Source organism: Myotis yumanensis, unplaced genomic scaffold, assembly GCF_028538775.1.
Source record: "Myotis yumanensis isolate MYYU_CA2020_CCGP unplaced genomic scaffold, mMyoYum1.0.hap1 SCAF_3, whole genome shotgun sequence".
NCBI lineage: Eukaryota > Metazoa > Chordata > Mammalia > Chiroptera > Vespertilionidae > Myotis > Myotis yumanensis.
In genome coordinates this window covers 159,340,572-159,363,737 of record NW_027223754.1, presented here as the reverse complement: position 1 = coordinate 159,363,737, position 23,166 = coordinate 159,340,572, and the positions used below count along the sequence as shown (strand labels likewise).

The window sequence follows — 23,166 nt, the reverse complement described above, 5'->3', positions numbered from 1 at the left end:
TTAGAGAGATTAAGTAATTGCCCAAAATCTCACAAATAGTCTTACATAGTAAATGGCAGAGCCAGGAATGAAGCCCAGAACATTTTTACTCAAGAACCTACCTTTACTATATCCTCAGGTATCTGATATAAGCATTTCTTTGGAATAATAGAAGCAAATAAAAATCTTTATATGAATAGGTGGAAAAAAACAATAATGGAAGGAATGCTTAATTCCCAAAGGATAAAGATAAGGACCCTTAGCTAAGTTGTGAACTACTTTAACGACTTCTATATCACTCAAATAACTTGGGTCAATGCTAGGATCCTATTCCCTTTCTACCATACCAAATGCCTCCACTTTATAACTAACAGGGGATCTAAGGAATGGACTCCAGTTACTAATCTTTTTTAAAAAATTGATTTGAAAGAGAGAGGAAGGAAGAGGGGGAGACAGAAACATCGATCTGATCGGTGCCTCCCATACACGCCCTGACCCAGGGATCGACTGGGGATCAAACCCGCAACCTGGGTATGTGCCCTGACCAGGAATTGAACCCATGACCCTTCAGTGTATGGGACAACACTTCAACCAACTCAGCCACACTAGCCAGGGCTCCAGTTAGTTAGTTATCTTATATTAAAGATTTTCTCAAATTTGTTTCTAATTCTGGCTAACTGGCTATTTCATCTGTTGAACTGTAATTAAAGAATTAGGAGAGTTTCCAATGAAGATAGGCCTCTCTACATTTTTCCTTACTAGGAAAAGTTTTGCCTACCATTACTAAAATAAAAGTGAATAACTGGTATGGCTCAGTTGGTTGAGCGTTGTCCTGTGCACCAAGTATTCAATTCCGGATCAGGGTACATACCCAGGTTGTGGGCTCGATCCCCAGTAGGGGGTGTGCAAGAGGCAGCAGATCCATTGTTTCTCTTTCCTTTTCCCTTCCTCTCTAAAATCAATTTTAAAATATATTTTTAAAAGTGAGTAAGGGATATAAATGGAAATTTCAAAATGATACTCTAGCCCAACCGGCGTGGCTCAGTGGTTCAGTGTCAACCTATGAACTAGTTGGTCATGGTATGATTCCCAGTCAGGGCACATGCCCAGGTGGCGGGCTAGATCCCCAGTCGGGGGTGTGCAGAAGGCAGCCAATCAATGATTCTCTCTCATCATTTATGTTTCTATCTCTCTCTCTCCTTCACCCTTCCTCTCTGAAGTCAATAAAAATATATTAAAAAAATTTTTTTAAATCCCCATTTCATTAAGTCTCCAGACCAAGCAGAAAATAAAAGGAACATTCCATCTTCTTGAAGAGAGGCGGGACTAGACCATATCTTGCTAAACTTACCACACTATGTACTTATTCCCATTCAAGTCAATGCTAGGGGTACTTCAGCAAGTTCAAATTACAGAGAGGGAGATGCCACTCTTAAAGCCCAGCCATTCTCTCAGCACAAACCCTAGGACCACTCCCTTCATAAATCTCATCACAAAGTCCATCCGGAATGTGTGAGACAACCTTTCTTCTAGTTCCCTATTTTGCTATATCCCGAAATGGGAATTTTGACCTCTAAATTAAATTTCCCATTTCTTATTGAGCTCAAAGGTGAGGCAAGCCAAAACCGGTTTGGCTCAGTGGATAGAGCGTCGGCCTGCGGACTGAAGGGTCCCAGGTTCGATTCCGGTCAAGGGCATGTGCCTGGGTTTCAGGCACATCCCCAGTGGGAGATGTGCAGGAGGCAGCTGATCGATGTTTCTAACTCTCTATCTCTCTCCCTTCCTCTCTGTAAAAAATCAATAAAATATATTTAAAAAAAAAAAAAAAAGGTGAGGCAAGAACAAGGGAGGTAAAAGAATAGGGGAAGGGAAAGGATATACTTCTTTAGCCTCTGAAGATAGAATCAGAGATTTCCCCACAAGCTTCCTTTTTAAATCACATCTTTGGTGCTTTTCCTGGAGATCCAGGCAGAACATCTGCTCTAAATCTACCAGGGGCTCTAGGTGAAAAAAACAACAATACAGATTCCCCCCACTTCCCACTCCCTACAAACAGCCTGTCTAGCCCTCACCCACAGAAAGCAGTGAGGGTTTATTTTGTGCATGCCTGCTCTTTCCTCACCACCCAGAGGCCCTCAGCTCCCCTCCTAAAGCCTCTTTCCTTCTTGCCCTGCAGGGAAAATGCACAACAGGCCCAGTAAATCAACACAGTTCTAATGATCTCTCTCACTTGACCCTTCTAGCGTGACGGTGTCGCATGGAGACAATCGTACAATAAACTTCACTCCATCTTTAGCTCCTTGCTGACAGGTTTTGATTCATGGGATGGTGAGACCCATCTGAGGGAAATTACCTTGATCAAAACGCATCTCTCTTTGCATTCATCAGGCCAATGCCCCCCAGGTCATGCTCAAGTGCACAAATGGGGTTATGCATCTGCAGGCAGGACTGACTCCTTCAGCTCAGTGTCATATGCATTTACAAACCCTTCCGTTCTTCATCCCCGTACCCCAACCCTCTCCTGCAAACTCTCAGCCACTAACTCTTTATTCTTCCCATGCATTCTCCTGTGTCAGAAGAATAGTGCTGGAATCTGAAATGCCCTTATTTCCTATTAAATGAAAACTGCTAAAAACATACAATTTGCATCCAGAATCAGAAAAGAAACCTCACTAACTAAACATAGGCATTGGATGTTCAGATTGATCAATATATGGATCAATGTAGTTCACTTCATCCTGTTACTCAAGATTGAAATAGCAAGCCAAATGACTGATGCCATAATAATCCCACTTCCCCAAAGTTGTCTTTTCTTTTTAAAAGCTCATTGATAAAAATGAAAAAGGGAATTGTGTAAAAGAAGAGAGCCTATCCTATATAATAAAAGGCCAGTGACCATAAGGGTGTAACGACCAGAATGACTGATTGACCAATCGCTATGAGGTGCATTGACCACCTTTCAGTCCCTCCCTGCATCCCGCAGGCTCTGATCGCTGGATGGCGAATAGAGAACCACGGGGAACTGGGGTGGGTGGTGGCGGGGCGGGACTGGGGACTGGTGAGCGGGCAGAACGGCCAACCTCTTGGTCCCTCCCTGTGGCCTGCAGGCTCTGATCATGGCACATGGGGAACCAGGGTGGGTGGCGGTGAGGTAGGACTGGGGACTGGCAAGCAGGCGGAAGGCAGACCTCTTGGTCCCTCCCTCCGGCCTGCAGGCTCCGACTGCTGGATGGCCAATGGGGAACCACAGGGAACTGTGGTGGGCGGCGGCGGGTCGAGACTGGGGACTGGCGAGCGGGCGGAAGATGGCTCTGATCGCAGGCTAGTCCTAGGGACACTATCCATGCATGATTTCGTGTGCTGGGCCTCCTATATAGTAAAGAGATAATATGCAAATTGACTGTCACGCCCCACGCACAAGATGGCCACCCGCATGTGGTCACAAGATGGCCACCACAAGATGGCCGGCAGGGGAGGGCAGTTGGGGGGTGACCAGGCCTGCAGGGGAGGGAGGGAAGTTGGGGGGGACTGGGCCCGCAGGGGAGGGCAGTTAGGGGCGACCAGGCCGGCAGAGGAGTGGTTAGGGGGTGATCAGGCTGGCAGGCAGAAGCGGTTAGGAGCAATCAGCAGGCAGGCAAGTGAGGGGTTGGGAGCCAGCAGTCCTGGACTGTGAGAGAGCCTAAACCAGCAGTCGGACATCCCCCGAGGGGTCCCAGATTGGAGAGGGTGCAGGCTGGGCTGAGGGACCCCCACTCCAGTGCATGAATTTCGTGCACCGGGCCTCTAGAGTGTGTGTGTATGCAGCACTAGACAGAAAGCATGATGCATAGTTAATAAAGCCAATATCCCCATGAATTACTATCACGGTATTTTCCATTATGAAATAAGACAGTTCCAAACTGAACCCTTCAGAAGACATCTTCAACTTTCCAAAAATCACTTTTGTCCTTGTTTCCCTTTTATAGTTTAAAAATCCTCAGGCAATATACAGAAAAGAATACTTGCTGAGGGAAAAGACTGAGAAATTCAAGACACAAATACAAATTACATGTGTGAATGTGGTCAGCACCTAGGAACTAACATATAGGTAACTCAATAAATATTAGATATTAGTTTTATTGAAACATTCCTCCTGGTTCTTGAAACATAGTAACGATTTGAAGCTAACAATGCCATACATTCCTCTTCCTCATTAGAAGTAAAGTCACCGAAAGTTCGTAAGAATCACTCATTACCAAGGCAACAAGGAAATTTATTTTAGCTGCAAGGCAAATGAGTATTTGGGCAAATGACTAAATTTAGGGTTAAAGTGTATCAGAACAGCCCGGTCAGCATGGCTCAGTGGTTGAGTGTTGACCTATGAACCAAGAGGTCATGGTTCAATTCCCGGTCAGGGCACATGCCCGGGTTACAGGCTCAATCCCCACTGTGGGATGTGCAAGAGGCAGTCGATCAATGATTCTCTCTCTCTCTCTGAAATCAATAAAAATATATTAAAAAAAAAAAAAGTGTGGCAGAACAGTAACTGAACAAAATCAGAGTCTTCTCTACCAAGTGCTATTAACCATCTTCTCTTTCTGGAAACCTAAAAAAAATCTATGCTGCCAAGCTTCACTGATTTCATCATCCCTAATAATTAATGACTACAAAAAATAGATATCTATATAAGGAAATATCTGAGGGAACTGAGCAAGGATCCAATATCTAACTTTGTGGACCCAATCCCAGGTACTCTAAAGCAGCGGTCGCCAACCTTTCGGATCTCACGGACCACCAGTGGTCCGCAGACCACTGGTTGGCGACCACTGCTCTAAAGGCCACTGAGAAATTGCTTTCACTGAATTACCTGACTTCAATTTCTATCAACACTTTCAGTAACACTAAAATTGTAAAATTAATCTATTCACCTACTAGTCATTCAAATATCCATTGAGTATCTACTTACGGTCAGGCACTGTATTAGCATTAGAAATAGAGAGATGAATAAAACAAAGATCTTTAAACTAATGTGGCTTATGAATTCACAACTGAGTTATCGTAAAGATGTGTGCCACTGTTCATTATAGCACTGCATTATGAGGACCCATGGGAAAATTTTCTTTCTGGTCCCCAGACTCAAAATAATTATGCTTTTGCTGAATAATTTGTTAGTTTTCACCTTGTGAATCCTGTGAATAACTAAACTGTTCAACTGTGTTCTTTTTCTATTGACTATAAGGTTTGAAGCCAACTGTGTGATCTCTCTCTGGGAACTGATGTTGAAAATATTTCTATTTTTAATATTCTATTACAAAGGAGAGGTCAGCCCTGGCCAGTGTGGCTTAGTTGATTGGAGTGTCATCCTCTGCACTGAAAGGTTGCAGGTTCAATTCCCAGCCAGGGCACATGCCTATGGGTTCGATTCCTGGTCGGGTGCATACAGGAGGCAACTGATTGATATATCTCTTTCACATTGATTTCTCTCTCTCTCTCTCTCTCTCTCTTTCCCTCCTCCTCTTTTCCTCCCTTTCTAACGTCAATTAAAAAAAAAGAAAAAGGAAGGTGTGGCTTGAGTATTGTGGTGAAAGAAAAACATGAGATCCAACACCAGATCCCAAGGTAGAGGCTTAGCAGACAAGATGAAGTGCAGTTAGTTTCAGGGTGGCTGCTGTACCCTTAAGAACTTATTCCTCTCACCCTGGGCCCTGGCCAGTGTGGCTCCGTTGGTTGGAGCGTTGTCCCCTGCACCAAAGATTCCCAGTCAGGGCATATACCCAGGTTGTAGGTTTGATCCCCAGTCTGTCTGTCTGTCTGTCTCTCTCCCTCTCCCCCATTCTCTCCCCCCATCCCTCCCTCTCTAAAATAAAACAATAAAAACATATCCTTGAGTAAGGAATAAAAAAAAAAAAAAAAAAAAGAACTTATTTTTCTCTAAATATAATGACATTTATTTTAAAAATACCTTACTGTCCCAGGAGAATAAAGAGGTACTAGGAAATAACTAGAAAATTTTAAATTAAGGGCTCTTGTCAATGGTTTCCATGGTACATACACTGTAGCCAGGAATTAAGTCCCAAATAGAAGGCCAACTACAGTAACTGGCAGCCTGAATAGCGTAGATGCACTTTCTAAAACTATTGCCTCTTTTTATGACAGAGTACCAAGGATAAGCTGCTCTCTACCCAAAATGGAATCCTACCTTTGTTATCTTCCAAACCAAACTTATGCCTTCAAGATTCAAATTCAAGAGAACATTTTTCAAAACTTACTAATTTTAACCTGAATACAATAAATACTACTATTCTAAGCTTAGTGTTCTAGGCTTATTTGCTCTGCCCAAAGGAGTCCACTTTGATTTAATTAGCAATATCACCCCATGGACTGTGTGTTGAAAGCATTCACCTCTTCAATCTTATTACTAGTGCCACTCTGGGTCATAAAGAGAAACTAGAAGAAACAGAACAGTGACCCAAATGTAACCCAGGCTTATTTAGGGAATTTGAACTCAGTAATTCCCAAAACACAAAGCAAGGGTATTTCTGAATTCAATTAAGAGACATACTCACTTATTCTTAGAGGAGACCAAAAGCATTAACCAAGCCAGGCATTTTTCCTGGTCAGTGCAACAAGCTCACTCACTTACATCATGTGTAGGAAGGAGAATTTAAATCTAAAGAATTCAGTTAGGCCAGGTTTGGCTCAGTGGATAGAGTGTCAGCCTGCAGACTGAAGGGTCCCAGGTTCAAGGGCATATGCCTGGGTTGCGGGCTTGATCCCCAGTTGGGAGTGTGCAGGAGGCAGCCAATTAATGATTCTCTCTCATCATTGATGTTTCTATCACTCTCTCCCTTTCCCTTCCTCTCTGAAATCAATAAAATATATATAAAAAGAATTCAGTTAGACTTATCGTTACAAGTAGGAAGGGGCATTTCAGGAAAGCTTAGGTACTGCTATGAGTTGGAGCTGGCCATTCTCCGAAAGCTGTTTAAATGATTGAGCTATTTATTGTTCACATCCAACAATGTTCAATGTAAAAGTCTCAAATAATACATTCCCATCAGGACCTAAACTCTGCCACTTTATTTATTCCAGAAGATTATTTTCTCAAAAATTTTTCCCCTGGAGTGATGAAAGAGAGGCTAATAGTGACCTAAGATAGTCACATTTTGCAAAAATAACAAATAACTGTCCCCTTTTGTACATGAATTACCATACTATGTTAACAGTTCAACCTGATTTTCCAAGGGAATGTAAGGGAAGAATGAGGCAAAAAGGAAAAGAGGGAACCTTATGGTCACATCTTGACTCTCACTGCCACGTGACTGATGGCAAGATGAAAAGCAGAGCCTGAGGGCTTTCAGGAGATGGTGGATTAATAATGATATGGCCTTGACTTCTCAGAGGTAAAGGTTATGAAACACTCCAGGGTAAGCGAGCTTCCAATTTCATACTCTCAGGGTGAATGACAGCAACTGATGGTTTTTCTCTCAGAAACACTTCAATGCTTAAACACACAGCTGTCACCTCCCTGACCCCGTTTCTGAAATTCATCTGTACATGTTAACCCTTGAGCCTTATGCCAGCCAGACCACAGAACATGGGGTGGTCCTAAAAACCAGTACACAGAGCCTAAAAGAGGACTATAAATGAAGGACAAGACTAGGAAAGGGTACAGTTAGCACCAACAATACACAGTAAAGAGACATTCCAACACTCCCCCCACACATAAACTTAATACACTTCCCAGAACAACCAGCTTACCTACTCTCAACAATCTTTCAAATGTGAGATCAGAATCAATTTTCTAGGTGTCAGAAACTTTAAAACTACACCAGAATAAAAGACCACCAGGAACTGTTATCTCCTATCTTCAATGGATTTGAAGTTCCCAAACAGTCAGCTCAGAACCAAACACTCTTCTGAGTCACTAGCTCCTATCACTTTTTCTTTCTCTTGTCTAAATCAAGCTTTTCCCCAACCCCCACTCCTCTTCGACCCCAGAAGAGGTCATCTGGGTCTTACAGTAATTGATTGTAGGACAAAGCAAGGCAGGTGGAGGAAATGAAGGCTTCATACTTGAGACCCCCTAGAAACCACGTTTCTATTAAAAGTCCCCACCCCTCCTTCCCTTGAAAGCCAAAAAGCTGTTGCTTTTAAGGATAAGCGATGCACAATTTGGAAGAAATGTCAAGAAAGCTAAAAACGTTTGAGGGGAGGTAAATGTTGTCTTGGCCAAAATATACAGAGAATAAAGGATGACAGTTACCTAAGCATTCACACATTTAGAATGAGCACTAGGAAAACAGACTCTTTTCGCCTCTAATATTTTAAAATGCAGATTTCTGCTTCACCAAACTAATAAATATGAATCTCAAAAGGAAGAGCTTAAGGAGCTGAATTTTAAAAAGGGTCCCCTGGGACTCTTATGTGCAGCTATAGTTGGTAACAATTGCAAATAGCTTTGAGTATAGACCAACATTAAAAGAAAAATTCCTCACCAAGTCTAAAGAAGGCTGTTACCACAATCCAATCCCCCCCACCCCCAAAGCAGCAGGGGCCTTCCTAAAAAGTTTAAGATTCCTACAAACAGGATATCTCTGCGGCAGAGACGTGAAAGGAAAAGGAAAGTTAGAAAGAATCACAGCTGGCTCTAAGGCAGCAGTTCTCAACCCGTGGGTCGAGACCCCTTTGGGGGTCTAACGACCCTTTCACAGGGGTCGCCTAAGACCATCGGAAAACACATATATAATTACATATTGTTTTTGTGATTAATCATTATGCTTTAATTATGTTCAATTTGTAACAATGAAAATACATCCTGCATACCAGATACTTACATTACGATTCATAACAGTAGCAAAATTACAGTTATGAAGTAGCAACGAAAATAATTTTATGGTTGGGGGTCACCACAACATGAGGAACTGTATTAAAGGGTCACGGCATTAGGAAGGTTGAGAACCACTGTTGTAGATGGGAAAAACTTGTGTGATCCTCTTAGTCATTATATTTCATTGATCAAGGGCTTTTGAAGGAATTAATCCCTCCCTCCCCTTCATCTTTTTTTTCTTTGTTAATCCTCACCTGAGGATATTTTTCCATTGATTTTTAGAGTGGAAGGAAGGGGGAGACAGAAACGCCAACGTGAGAGCAAACACATCTATTGGTTGTCTCCCACACACACACCCGCCCTACCAGGGCTGGAATCAAGCCTACAACCAAGGTATGTGTCCTTGACCAGAACTGAACTACTCTGCAGTCTGAAGGCCAATGCTCTATCCACTGAGCCAAACCAGCTAGGGCCCCCTTCATCCTAGATTACCATTTTTCCCAAAACGATTTCTCCATTTGAAAAATTGTATTCTTGCTCTGGCCAGTATGGTTCAATAGTTAGAGCATTGACCTAAGCACCAGAGGGTCACAGGATCAATTTCCAGTCAAGGCATGTACTTGGGTTGCAAGTTCCATTTGATTCCTGCCCTCAGTTAGGGCACATAACCAATTGATGTTTCTCTTTTGCCTCTCCCCTCCCACACCCCCTCCCTTCCACTCTCTCTAAAAATCGATGGAAAAAATATCCTCACTCCTTGGGTGAGGTTTTTTTGTTTTTATTTGTATTCTTTTAACTTATATTAACCACAAGAAAATAAGATAAGAATGGGCTATATATATGATAGATAGATATAGCGATTGAGAGTGGCTATCAGAAAGGATGAATTTTAAGGAAAAACCAAGACCCAACCTCACATAGTCTTCAGTATTTCTTGGAGCATTTTAGGCCCACCCAAATTTAACCAGTCCTTTAAATCCCCTTCTAGTTCATAATAATTTGAAAATAAATATTTGGCATTTTTCATGCTGCTGTTTCTCTACCCAACCATTGGAATACACCTTTAGGGGTGAGGCTGTTTAAAGAGGAAACAATAGGGGAAACTCTCTGACCTCAGTTTATACCCTCATCTGGTTCTTCATTTGTCCCCGCTGAGGAACAGAACTTGTCTTTTGTCTGTAACACAAATACATCTTCACCTCCCTCCCTTTTCATTCCCTTCCCCTCCCACCCTCTCTTCTCACTCCCTTCTGTTATGGGTCCAATCAATGATGTCATTATGTGTGCCATTCAACTGCTGTTAAACCACTTGGCTATAGGAATTTTGAAGAGCAAAGAAGCAGAATGGAATTTTTCTCTCCCCTGCCCAGGGCTCTTGAAAATGTATTCTAATTTTAACTAGGGAAGCAGGAGTCAGGTTTTTCTTTGCTCAACAACTTTTACTCTGCCACTGTGCCTTAACTTTCAAGCACACACTTTTTACCTTGCTGGGTATGAAGAAAAATTGGACATGAAATATTAGGAATAGAAATTGAACACTTTAAGAGGAAAAGCTTCAAAAATTGGGAGAAGCAAGTTGAAGTTTTTGATGCTATATTAACATTTATGGCTGGTGGTTTGCCCTGTTTACTATAAATTGGATCTTTTTAAAAAATATGTTTTTATTGACTTGAGAGAGAGAGGGGGAGGAAGAGAGAGAAAGAAACATCGACGTGAGAGAGAAACATCAATTGGCTGCCTCCCATTCACACCCCTACCAGGGTCCAATCCCACAACCTGGGCATGTACTCTGACCGGGAATCAACCAGCAACCTTTAGGTGCATTGGACAACGCTCAACTAACTGAGCTACACCAGCCAGGGCTACAAATTGGATTTTTGAGAAGTTTGTTATAGAGGGCTTATTCTTCCCTAATGTACATAGTTGAGACCACTAGGATCTTGTACCTTTTTGATTTTTCCCTTTCTAATTTTGTTCATTTAGTTTGAACCCAAAGAACTAATAGATAAAAAAGTCAGATAAAAAACTCACTTTTTTTTCTATCTCCCCTGCTCAATACCCACCCCCACTAATGTCTTTGCATTCCTTCTAACATGTCAGAACTGCTAACTTTGATAAAAAAACAAGTTTTATGCCTTTCTCTGGTCCTCCTGTAGTCTTTGCTCCAAGAGTAAACATAGCCTGGGAAAGGAGGGGAATGCTGGGTTTTGTTGAGTCTGTTTTACTTTTAAATATCCTTCAGTTGTTTTTGGCCAACTAAGTTCTTGGGGTGGGATTATTCTTCACGTGTCGGGTTGTTGTTGTTTTTTTTTTATAAAGTACTCTTCAGTATATAAGATGAATAATTTTAAAAATCCACCTGTCAATCAAATTATATATGATTGGTTGTTGAGTTTTATGTCTAATTTGGGGGTGATCAGTAGCTGGCCTGGCTTTTCTAAGCAGAACAATATCTGTCTGATCACTCGTAGATATTCTTGGCTACAGTGAAATGTGAACTATCTGAATCCACGTCTGTCCATCCTTCAAAATCTGCATGGGAGAAAAAATTTGGGCTTTTTTTTCCTTTTCTTTTTTTTAAAATCTGTGTGTGTATGTGTTGTTATTTTTGCTGGGAGGGGGGAATTTTGGTGTTCAAAGGGCTCCTCATGATGTGAGAGCTGTACCAGTACAGGAATGTTTAAGATTTATTTCAATACTTGATGAATACTGTTCTTTGGGCTGACACTGATTGGGAGAGGTAATATTTTATTTTTAGGGGTCAGTTCACTTCAGGTTTAATAATTACATGATAATTCATTTTTCTTAATATACTCACCAAAATAGCAAAGTTGCTTTTCATGCTTGATAGCCAAAGTTGGTCAGAAAAAATTCAGTATTTTGGAGATGGAGATGGGGATGAGACAGGGTACCAGACTGGGAGATTTTATAGGGAGATATTTGGTGGTGGGTGATGTTTGCAAACTAGCAAAGAGCCTCTTTTAAATAAAATCTGAGATCTTATTAAGATCTAGAAAATGTTAACTTTTTTCCTCCCCTCCTGTACCTTTGCTTTTTTCCCACATTTTCAAAAATTAATATTTTAACCAAATCTACCTTCTCATCCCTACAGCAGATTCTTAGGACAAAAATAGAAATGTACTTTCAGATTGTTCCACATTTGGAGTTCATATCAAATATTGAATCTTTTTAAGTCCCTAGCAGTGAATGTGTGTTATTGAGATTGTTTGAAATGCTTAGTGTCTGGATTTTAGGAAGTATTTATTGAGGGAGGAGTTTATTAAGTTATAGAGTAGAGGGATGCAGTTATATATAGAATTTTCACTATTATGCTCATGCTTAGATATGAAATGGTTGAGGAGGGAAGAAAACTGGAAATTGCCCTAACCGGTTTGGCTCAGTGGATAAAGCATCGGCCTGCGGACTCAAGGGTCCCGGGTTCGATTCCGGTCAAGGGCATGTACCTTGGTTGCGGGCACATATCCAGTAGGGAGTGTGCAGGAGGCAGCTGATCGATGTTTCTCTCTCATCGATGTTTCTGACTCTCTATCCCTCTCCCTTCCTCTCTGTAAGAAATCAATAAAATATATTTAAAAAAAAAAAAAAAAAAGAAAACTGGAAATGAACAGAACTATATATAAGATGAGAGGCCTTATATGATGGCCCTCTTTAGCACTCTAAATGACAAGCAAAACACATGGTCCTTAACATTTATCTGTTCTCCACTTTATTGACATTCTCTCTTTTAACTCCGTATCAGTTCTGTAGGAAAAAATACCATTGTGTGCATCAACATAATTGCCTATCTTTTTTCTCCACATACCTGAGCTGTTCCCTGACTTGTTTTGGCATGTTCTTCCTTTATTGAACTCCTCTGGTTTAAAAGTGTCTTTCTGTTTCTCTATTTGAATTCTAAGAAGGCAGCAAGACAGGTGTGTGTTAGGGTCACCAAAGAAAGAACGCACGAGTCCGAAAGGGGTAAAGAATTATGAATTTATTAGGTCATCTGGAAAACCAAATGGGCTGAGCTTCGGCGACCCTAACAGTGCGTGCAGTGGTTCTCAACCTTCCTAATGCCGCAACCCTTTAATACAGTTCCTCATGTTGTGGTGACCCCCAACCATAAAATTATTTTCGTTGCTACTTCATAACTGTAATTTTGCTACTGTTATGAATCGTAATGTAAATATCTGATATGCAGGATGTATTTTCATGGTTCGTGACCCACAGGTTGAGAACCGCTGCACTAAATGAAACTTCAATTTCTAGACTTGATATAAACAATGAAGTTGCTAAAACTCTTAAAAAGGCCCAACTTCTCATTACTGATGAATGCACCATGGCATTCAGTCATGCAATAAACGCCATAGACAGATTACTAAGAGAAATTTGAATGTTGTATTTGGTGGGAAAGTTCTCCTTCTTGGAGGGGATTTTCGACAATGTCTCAGTATTGTACTGCATGCTATGCGATCGGACATAGTACAAACGAGTTGAAAGTACTGCAATGTTTGGGGATGTTTCAGAAAGTTGTCTCTTACAACAAATATGAGATCAGAGGATTCTGCTTATAGTGAATGGTTAGTAAAACTTGGAGATGGCAAACTTGATAGCAGTTTTCATTTAGGAATGGATGTTATTGAAATCCCCTGTGAAATGATTTGTAATGGATCTATTATTGAAGCTACCTTTAGAAATACTATATCTATAGATAATATAAAAATATATCTAAAAGTGCAATTCTTTGTCCAAAAAATGAGCATGTTCAAAAAGTAAATGAAGAAATTTTAGATATACTCGATGGAGATTTTCACACATATTTGAGTGATGATTCCATTGATTCTACAAATGATGCTGAAAAGGAAAATTTTCGCATTGAATTTCTTAATAGTATTACTCCTTTGGGAATGCCGTGCCATAAATTAAAATTGAAAGTGGGTGCAATCATCATGCTATTGAGAAATCTCAATAGTAAATGGGGTCTTTGTAATGGTACCAGATTTATTATCAAAAGATTACGACCTAACATTATCGAAACTGAAGTATTAACAGGATCTGCAGAGGAAGAGGTTGTTCTGATTCCAAGAATTGATTTGTCCCCATCTGACACGGGCTCCCATTTAAATTGATTCGATGACAGCTTCCTGTGATGCCAGCATTTGCAATGACTATTAATAAATCACAAGGACAAACTCTAGACAGAGTAGGCACATTCCTACCTGAACCCGTTTTCGCACATGGTCAGTTATATGTTGCTTTCTCTCGAGTTCGAAGAGCATGTGACATTAAAGTTAAAGTTCTAAATACTTCATCACAAGGGAAATTAGTCAAGCACTCTGAAAAGTTTTCACTCTTTTTAAAAAAAAATATATACTTTATTGATTTTTTACAGAGAGGAAGGGAGAAGGGTAGAGAATTAGAAACATCAATGAGAGAGAAACATCGATCAGCTGCCTCCTGCACACTACCTACTGGGTATGTGCCCGCAACTAAGGTACATGCCCTTGACTGGAATCAAACCTGGGACCCTTGAGTCCACAGGCCGACGTTCTATCCATTGAGCCAAACCAGTTAGGGCAAAGGTTTTCACTCTTAATGTGGTGTACCGGGAGATAACAGAGTAAGTTTAATCACTTTATCAGTCATTGTTTGCATCACTATTGTTTTTATATCATGTTTTTGTTATTTTCATATCGTTTTTATATCATGCCTCTGTTGTTGTTATATCCTTTTGTTACTGTTTCTTTATTAATAAATTTATATATTATTTTCATATACATTTTACTAATTTCCTTTCATCTCTCACACTTCTATTATAAAGGACAAATAGCAATATTAAAATATTTCCGCTAATTAATTCCCTTTTAATGTGCACGAATTTCGTGCACCGGGCTACTAGTCTAGATATAATCAAACAGGCCTTCTAAAAGAGAGTGAATGGAGACCAGACTGCCATTGGTTAGCCACAATGGGATTCGAATACTAGAAGACATAAGTGCCCTCCTGTGCTTGGAAATGACTCATTGTCCCAGCTTCCTCTGATATCTCAACACATTTTAGTGACAAGCTCATCAAAAACAAGGCAGTGGTTAGAGCATTGGCCCACAGACTGAAGGGTTGCAGGTTTGATTCTAGTCAAAGGCAGGTATCTCAGTTGCAGGCTCAATCCCTGGCCTCTGGTTGGGGCTGGTGCAGGAGACAACCAATCAGTGTGTGTGTGTGTGTGTGTGTGTGTGTGTGTGCGCGCGCGCGCGCGTGCGCGCATCTCTCTCCCCCACCTCCCTTCCACTCTCTCTCAAAAAAAAAAAAAAAAAAAAAAGTCAATGGAAAAAATATCCTTGGGTGCGGATTAACAAAACACAAGGTAGGTCTAATTTCTCTCTCACTCTGAAGTGGTTTATTCCCAACCAATGGGTGAGTTAAAATATGTAATTACTAGAGGCCCAATGCAGGAAATTTGTGCAAGAGTAGGCCTTTGCAGTGAGGCAGCTGCCTAGATCCCTCCCTCACAGCTGTGGCGGCTGCAGCCCTGGCTTAGTCCCAGAAGGATGTCCAGTCTAATTAACATATTACCCTTTTATTATTATAGAAGATATGAAAGGCTCATAAAAGTAATCACTGCAGCCACCCAAGAATTTTCTAGCTCCCAGCCTCATCATTAAGAAGTGGTCAGTGGAGGGATAGTTTGTTTTCAACCTTTATATTCTGACACTGTGTAACTTAACACAACATTAACAGGGAAGAAACTGGCAGAAATCACAAATCTGAGGAAAGCAGCCTTCAGAGTTTATAAGCCTTAAGATAAATCATTAGCACAGTTACCTATCTGAAGAGCTATAAGTAGGGAAAACCCAGTTAATATTCTAGTAGAGAAGTAAGGAAAACGTATTAAGATTAATAGGGATACAAGAAGTTTATATTTTCTAATACCATTAATGAATAAGAAGCAGCCCAGCTGGTACTGCTCAGTGGATTGCGCATCTTCCCATACAGGGAGGTCACTGGTTCAATTCCCGGTCAGGGCACATGTCCAAGTTTCTGCCCAATCCAGGTGGGGGGTGTGCAGGAGGCAGCTGATCGATGTTTCTCTCTCATCTCTCTAATGGATGCAGCAACATATGCTTTTCTACTTAGTGCCTGGACTTTTTTTTTTTTTAATATATTTTTTATTGATTTCAGAGAGGAAGGGAGAGGGAGAGAGAGAAAGAAACATCAATGAGAAGAATCAATGATCAACTGCCTCCTGCACACCCCCCACTGGGGATCAAGCCCGCAACCAGGGCATGTCCCCTTGACCGGAATCGAACCTGGGACCCTTCAGTCCACAGGCCGACACTCTATCCACTGAGCCAAACCAGCTAGGGCTGGGCTTTTTTTTTTAAAGATACTTAACCTAGCTGGATTTCCTGTAACCTGCTAGACCTAAAGTATCAAGTTTTACTTTCCCAAATGTGCTAATAACAAAACAATCAACTCAAATCAGCTACTTCAGTTAACACTATAACTCTAGGCCCAGACTTAAGTTTTTACCAAAACTGATGTCCTATGACTGATATACAAGGTAGGGCAAAAGTAGGTCTACAGTTGTTCGCATGGAAAATGATTAATAAATAATAATACAAGAATAAACTCTGTGTTTCGAATACAATTGTAAACCTACTTCTGTCCCACCCTATACTAGGTGTACTGGTTAATAATGCGGATTTTTTTCAATAGATGGAGTTACACATATGTTGATATATATGCAATTTGATATGTATGCTATTTTGTTGTATTGATAAGCTTCAAAACTTCATGTCAAATTTTCTGAAGGTGTTAACATAATAGATATTTTCAGGCTTAAAAATGTCGAATCTCGTGCCAAAAAAAAGAGCATTTGCGAGAAGTTTTAATTCATTACTTTATTTTGAAGAAAAGTGCTACTGAATACTACGGGAAGCTTATGGTGAACATGTTCCATCTCAAGATACTTGTGAACACAAGTTTAAACGCTTTAAAAGTGATGATTTCGATGTGAAAGACAAAGAACATCCAGGTCAACCAAAAAAGTTTGAAGACCAACAATTACAAGCATAATTGGATGAAGATGCGTGTCAAACTCAAAAACAACTTGCAGAAAGATTAAACGTTGCTCAGCAAACAATTTCTGATCGTTTACAAGCAATGGGAAAGATTTTAAAGGAAGGAAAATGGGTGCCACATCAACTGAACGAAAGACAAATGGAAAACCGAAAAGTCATCAGTAAAATGTCGCTTCAACAGCACGAAAGTCTTTTTTGCATCAAATTGTGACTGGCAATGAAAAGTGGATTTATTTTGAGAATCCCAAATGCACAAAATCATGGGTTGATCCAGGTTAACCATCAACACTAACTGCAAGGCCAAATCGCTTCAGAAAGAAGACAATGCTCTGTGTTTGGTAGGATCAGGAAGGTGTGGTGTATTATGAGCTTCTAAAACCAGGTGAAACCGTTAATACTGATCGCTACCGACAACAAATAATCAATTTGAACCACGCTTTAATCGTAAAACGACCAGAATGGGCCAGAAGACACGGCAAAGTAATTTTGTTTCATGATGACACACCATCACACACTTCAAAACCAGTTAAAGACACATTAAAAGATCTTGCCTGCCGAAGCCGGTTTGGCTCAGTGGATAGAGCGTCGGCCTGCGGGCTGAAGGGTCCCAGGTTCGATTCCGGTCAAGGGCATGTACCTGGGTTGCGGGCACATCCCCGGTGGGAGATGTGCAGGAGGCAGCTGATCGGTGTTTCTCTCTCATCGATGTTTCTGACTCTCTCTCTCTCTCCCTTCCACTCTGTAAAAAATCAGTAAAATATATTAAAAAAAAAAAAAAAGATCTTGCCTGCAAGTATTAACCCACCCACTGTATTCACCAGACCTTGCTCCTTCAGATTACCACTTGTTCGGATCGATGACACATGCACTTTCTGAGCAGCACTTCAAAACATATGAAGAAGTGGAAAATTGGGTCTCTGAATGGTTTGCCTCAAAACAAGAAAAGTTCTATTGGGACGGTATCCACAAGTTACCTGAAAGATGGGGGAAATGTGTAGCTAGCGATGGACATTACATTGAATAAAGCACTTTTGATGTTTCTCTCGAAATTATCGTGTTTTCTTTGATTACAAAATCTGCCATTACTAACCGGTACACCTAGTATATCAACTGATCTGGCTTCCCATCTATTCCTTCTATCCATCTCTCATTCCTTTCAGAGATGAGTTTCTTATGTGCCAGGCAAGTCCTGTCCTTCACCAATAGAACTAACCCAAACACTATTTCTCTTGGGAGGCATGACAAAGTGACAGAAAACAACAAAACAACCAGTAGAGCACAAGACTAAAAACCTAGCTGGTGATCAATCAGAACCAATCAGGCAGAGGTTATTTATCTGGGTTCTGTTTTGTTTGAGGGGTGGGAGGTTTCTAAGCCATAGTCACCATGAGACTTATTTGAGAAAAGGCATGCCATTCTAGCCTCAAATAGCCCAAAGAGTTGGAGGGACAATTTACAACCTCTTGTGTAAAAAATGTCTATAAATGCCAGTGCCATTCTTTTCCCTGTCACTTCCCATTATCCTAAACCAACAGGATTCTATTCACTGAGACTTAAGCTAGAAACATGAATGGACAGGCCTTTCTTGGGCAGGCAAAAGAGGTTTTGTGCATAGTATACTAATGGAATATATGAACAGTTATACAAAAGTCAGCCTAGGAAGAATAGCTGAGATTCAGTGCCCTCAAATTTATAATATGGTCAAGCTATAAATCTAAAATATGAAGAGATGATCAGATTATGACAGTTAAAAAAGAAATCAGCCATAAATACTATTAATCCATGGTTTACTTCCTCTCACACACTTTCCCTCTTTATCATATATAATAAATATATACTTATTATATATGCAGCAAAATCTACTGAAGAGAAATAAGCAAGCAATTGGAGCCTTAACCTGGATCAAGTAAACACAAACCCTGGGCAATGGAGATGACAGGAGGTGGGTTTCTCATTGTACTTTTTAGGATATTAGGATGAAGAAGAGGCATCTCCACACCATCTCCTAACTTACCAGTATTGGCATTATCTCTACATGAATGAGATCTGTGCCTAAAGAACCGTAAAACTTAAAGCAGGTGTCTAAATTATGTAGGAGGATGTTATACTAGAATCCAGGACCCCAAAATAAGGTGGACAGAATGATCTGGCTGTTCCATAAAAATAAACTTAATCGCCCTAGCCGGCTTGGCTCAGTGGATAGAGGGTCAGCCTGCGGACTGAAGGGTCCCAGGTTCGATTCCGGCGAAGGGCACATGCCTGGGTTGTGGGCTTGTTCCCCAGTTGGGGGTGTGCGGGAGGCAGCCAATCGATGATTCTCTCTCATCACTGATGTTTCTATCTCTCTCTCTGTCTCCCTTCCTTTCTGAAGTCAATAAAGAAATATGTTTAAAAAAAACAACTTAATCATGTCACTACCTTGGCCAACCAACCAAATACTAGGTAGAAAATCAGCTGTAGTGATAAAGAATAGTTATACATAAACTGAAACAGGCAATTGTCACTGAGAATATATCCAGTTTGCAATTTCAGGCTTTGGATATAGCACACTAGGTTCTAGGAAACAAGTTACTTGAAAAAAAGAACACTTTCTTTTATCTTACTCCTTTTCCTCCAATTTCTCTCTTTCTATAAATTCAGTCTAAAATTGTTTATATTCTAGCCTGGCTGGCATGGCTCAGTGGTTAAGCATCAACTTATGAACTAGGAGGTCAGGGTTTGATTCCTGGTCAGGGGACCTGCCCAGGTTGTGGGCTCCATCCCCACTGTGGGGCACGTGCAGGAGGCAGCTAATCAATGATCCTCTCTCATCACTGATATTTCTCTCTCTCTGAAATCAATAAAAATATATTTAAAAAATAATTAAAAAGAAAACTGTTTATATTCTACAAGTACTGAAAAATTCTGGGCTACAAAAACAGGAATTCAATTTATGTGGTCTGATAAAGGAGTTCTATGCTACTTCCAAGTATAAAAGCTGTGGGGGAGATATAAATTAGACTTGAGTAGTTTAATACACATGTGGCTATTCAATTAAAAATTCAGTTCTTCAGTTACACTAGCTACATTTCAAGTGGTCAATAACCACATGTTGCTAATCATTACTATATTAGATAACAGATTATTAAAGAGAACAATATTCTATAGACTATTTCTATCACCACAGAAAGTTCTATTGGACAGTAGCAGTCTAGACAGCAAAATATCAACATTTTCTAGGACATTTTAGTGGTTTATGGGGAAAATTAGAGCAAACTGTTAAAATGAGGATGATTATGAAAACCAGGATTTATGATCAATGTATATGGAACTTATACTCAAAGAAGACATCTCAAAAAGTCACAAACCTCCAAGCAAAGTGGTATCTGGAGGAAATCATATACTCTAGAACAGTGCTATTCAAAATGTGGTCTGCCTCCTGGTGCTGGTTCCCAAACTGTTTGTTACCACTCTGCAGTTAAATCCAGAAATTGGGAGTGTTTAGAAACTTCCAAAGTAATTTAACATTGCTGTGACATTTTAATTTTATTGTATTTTACAAAAGTACCACTCTGCAATAAACTAGAAATTTAAAAAAGCTAGTCTTTGCCCGGGCTGGTAGCTCATTGGTTGGAACACCACCCCACACACAGAAGGGTTGAGGGTTTGATTCCTGGTCAAGGAAAAAAAAAAAATAGCTAGTCTTTGCCACAGAACTTGAGAGAAACACTACTCTAGAACATATATGTGACAATGAATGTGATTAGAGAACAGAGCTCATATAGTCAGAGCTCTGCAAATTACCACTATCCTATATAATAAAAGGGTAATATGCAAATTGACCCTAACTGCAGAAAGACTGGGAATGACTGGTCATTATGACACACACTGACCACCAGGGGGCAGATGCTCAATGCAGGAGCTGCCCCCTGGTGGTCAGTGCGTTCCCACAGAGGGAGCTCTGCTCAGCCACAAGCCAGGCTGATGGCTGCCAGCACAGCGGTGGTGGCGGGAGCCTCTCCCGCCTCCTCAGCAGCACTAAGGATGTCCGACTGCAGCTTAGGCCTGCTCCCCACTGGCAAGTGGACATCCCCCGAGGGCTCCTGGGCTGCCAGAGTGATGTCTGACTGCCAGCTTAGGCCCGATCCCCTGGGGAGCGGGCCTAAGCCAGCAGGTGGACATCCCCCGAGGGGTCCCAGATTGTGAGAGGGCACAGGCCGGGCTGAGGGACCCCCCCCCAAGTGCACAAATTTTTGTGCACCGGGCCTCTAGTCTGATTATAATCCTTCAGAGATTTAAAATGAAAACTGAAATCTTATCAGTGATCAAAAAACACAGAAGTTAACTGATTCAATTAGTCATAAAGCCAGGTGGCCAACAGAATTGAACTAAGAAGGAAGAAAACAAACAAACAAAACAAACAAAAAAAGGAAGAAAACTAATATTTATTGAGGTTGTCAAAGTGTCACTATGTTAGGTAATTTCAAATATACAATTATTTACTCTTCACAGAGTTAGGTATTACTCCCATTTTTTTTTTTAAATTTTTTATTTTGGCTAATCCTAACCTGAGGATATTTTTTTTTTGAGGATATTTTTTTCCATTGACTTTTAGAGAATGGAAAGGAGGGAGGAAGGGAAAGAGATGGGGGTGGGTGAAAGAGGAGGGAGGGGTGGAGGGAGGGAGGGAGGGAGGGAGGAGGAGGAGGAGGAGGAGACGACATCGATGTGGGAGAGATACATCGATTGGTTGCCTGGTTGCCTCCTGCATGTGCCCCAACCAGGCAGGGGATTGAACCTGCAACCCAGGTACATGCCCTTGACTGGGAATCAAACCTGTAACCCTTCAGTGAGTGGGCTGGCGCTCTAACCATTGAAATACTGGCCAGGGCATTACTCCCATTTTTATAGATGAGGATCAAATAAGTTTAATATTTTGCTCAAAGTCACAAAATCAACTAAGGTATCTCCTTCATGTTCTACTCATGAACTGGCAAAATCAGGTCAAATATGGAGAAAGATTATAGGGAAAGGAAAAGAAAAGCTGATGTCCCTGAATTGAAACACTATCAAAATAACTCAGGTGGCCTGGCCAGTGTGGCTCAGTGATTGAGTGTTGACCTATGAACCAGGTGGTCACAGTTCAATTCCAGGTCAGGGCACGTGCCTGGGTTGCAGGCTTGATCCCCAAAAGGGGGCACGCAGGAGGCAGAGCCAATCAAGAATTCTCTCTCACGATTGATGTTTCTATCTCTCTCTCCCCCTCCCTTCCTCTCAGAAATCAATAAAAAAAAAAAAAAATACACACACACACACACACACACACACACACACATACACACACACACACAAAACAACTCAGGCAGACAGTGTATGTGAGGGACAAATTCCTCTCAGGAATGTGTCCATGTGAGCTGAGCAGTAGGAGGTACAATGTTCAATTTAATTCATTTTGATGGAACATACAAACACACATAATTCCTTAGAAGAGTGAAGTTATTGCTGAGATTCTCAGACACCTAACCCTCATATACAAAAGGAGATAGATGAGATCCAGGGCCACACATCCAAAGCATCCTTTCCCTTGGCCATCTAGCAAAACACAAATGACTTTGGGTTTATAATAATTCTTCCCAATTAAGCTGCACGTGGTTTAAGAATCACATACTCTGCCTTCCTCTCGACTCCTAAATTGTAAAAATTTCACACAAACCAGCAAATACTCCTATTGAACACCTATGGTCTCAGCATCAAACTGAGCACACAGAGCTGATGTTGTATTTCTGGTAAACACAAAAGGAAGGGAAGATGAAACATAGCTGAAGCAAGATTATGCGTCGTTCTCCCCCACTCCTCCCACTGCAGGTACAAGTGTTTACTTCTTAGTGTTCAGTTTTTTTCCTGAGCAAAAATATAACCAGTAACCAGTCAGGTCAACTTTTTCCTATGGATTTCCAAAGAGCTCAATATTTCCATACTCAAATGGGAAATAATAATTTTTTTAAATGTTTTTTTCCGACAACCAAGAGAAATACAGAGCATGCTCAAACAGCCTAAGTAGAAGTTATGAAAACAATCTGTGGGGGTGGGGGGGAACCAATTAGCTTTGTGAAACAATTTCTGTAACACAATCAGTAGTCAGTGAGAGGAGATGAGAGCCAAAGGACTGCGTGAAACAAAGTGTTATATTCTTAGCCTGGTAGTCCCTAAGCTGTTCTAACATTGCAAAAACAGTACTTTACCTTTCTGGAGATTGAAGAAACATTCAAACCAAATCTTTGAGCTCTTTCCTTTAGCTTGTCCAGGTTAACCTACAAA

General features: G+C 40.9%; 1 protein-coding gene across 3 annotated transcripts in view; it reads right to left on the bottom strand.

Annotated features, from left to right (window-relative positions):
- Positions 1-23,166, bottom strand: part of SARNP (SAP domain containing ribonucleoprotein) — a 64,434-nt gene that overhangs the window by 7,282 nt on the left and 33,986 nt on the right. For 2 of the 3 annotated variants that reach the window (XM_070410053.1, XM_070410052.1), the window contains exon 9: positions 23,091-23,159. The exons of the other annotated variant lie outside the window; for it this stretch is intronic. In XM_070410053.1, the coding sequence (XP_070266154.1) occupies positions 23,091-23,159 (69 nt within the window). The remainder of the gene's footprint in view (positions 1-23,090; positions 23,160-23,166) is intronic. 3 annotated transcript variants of the gene reach the window in all.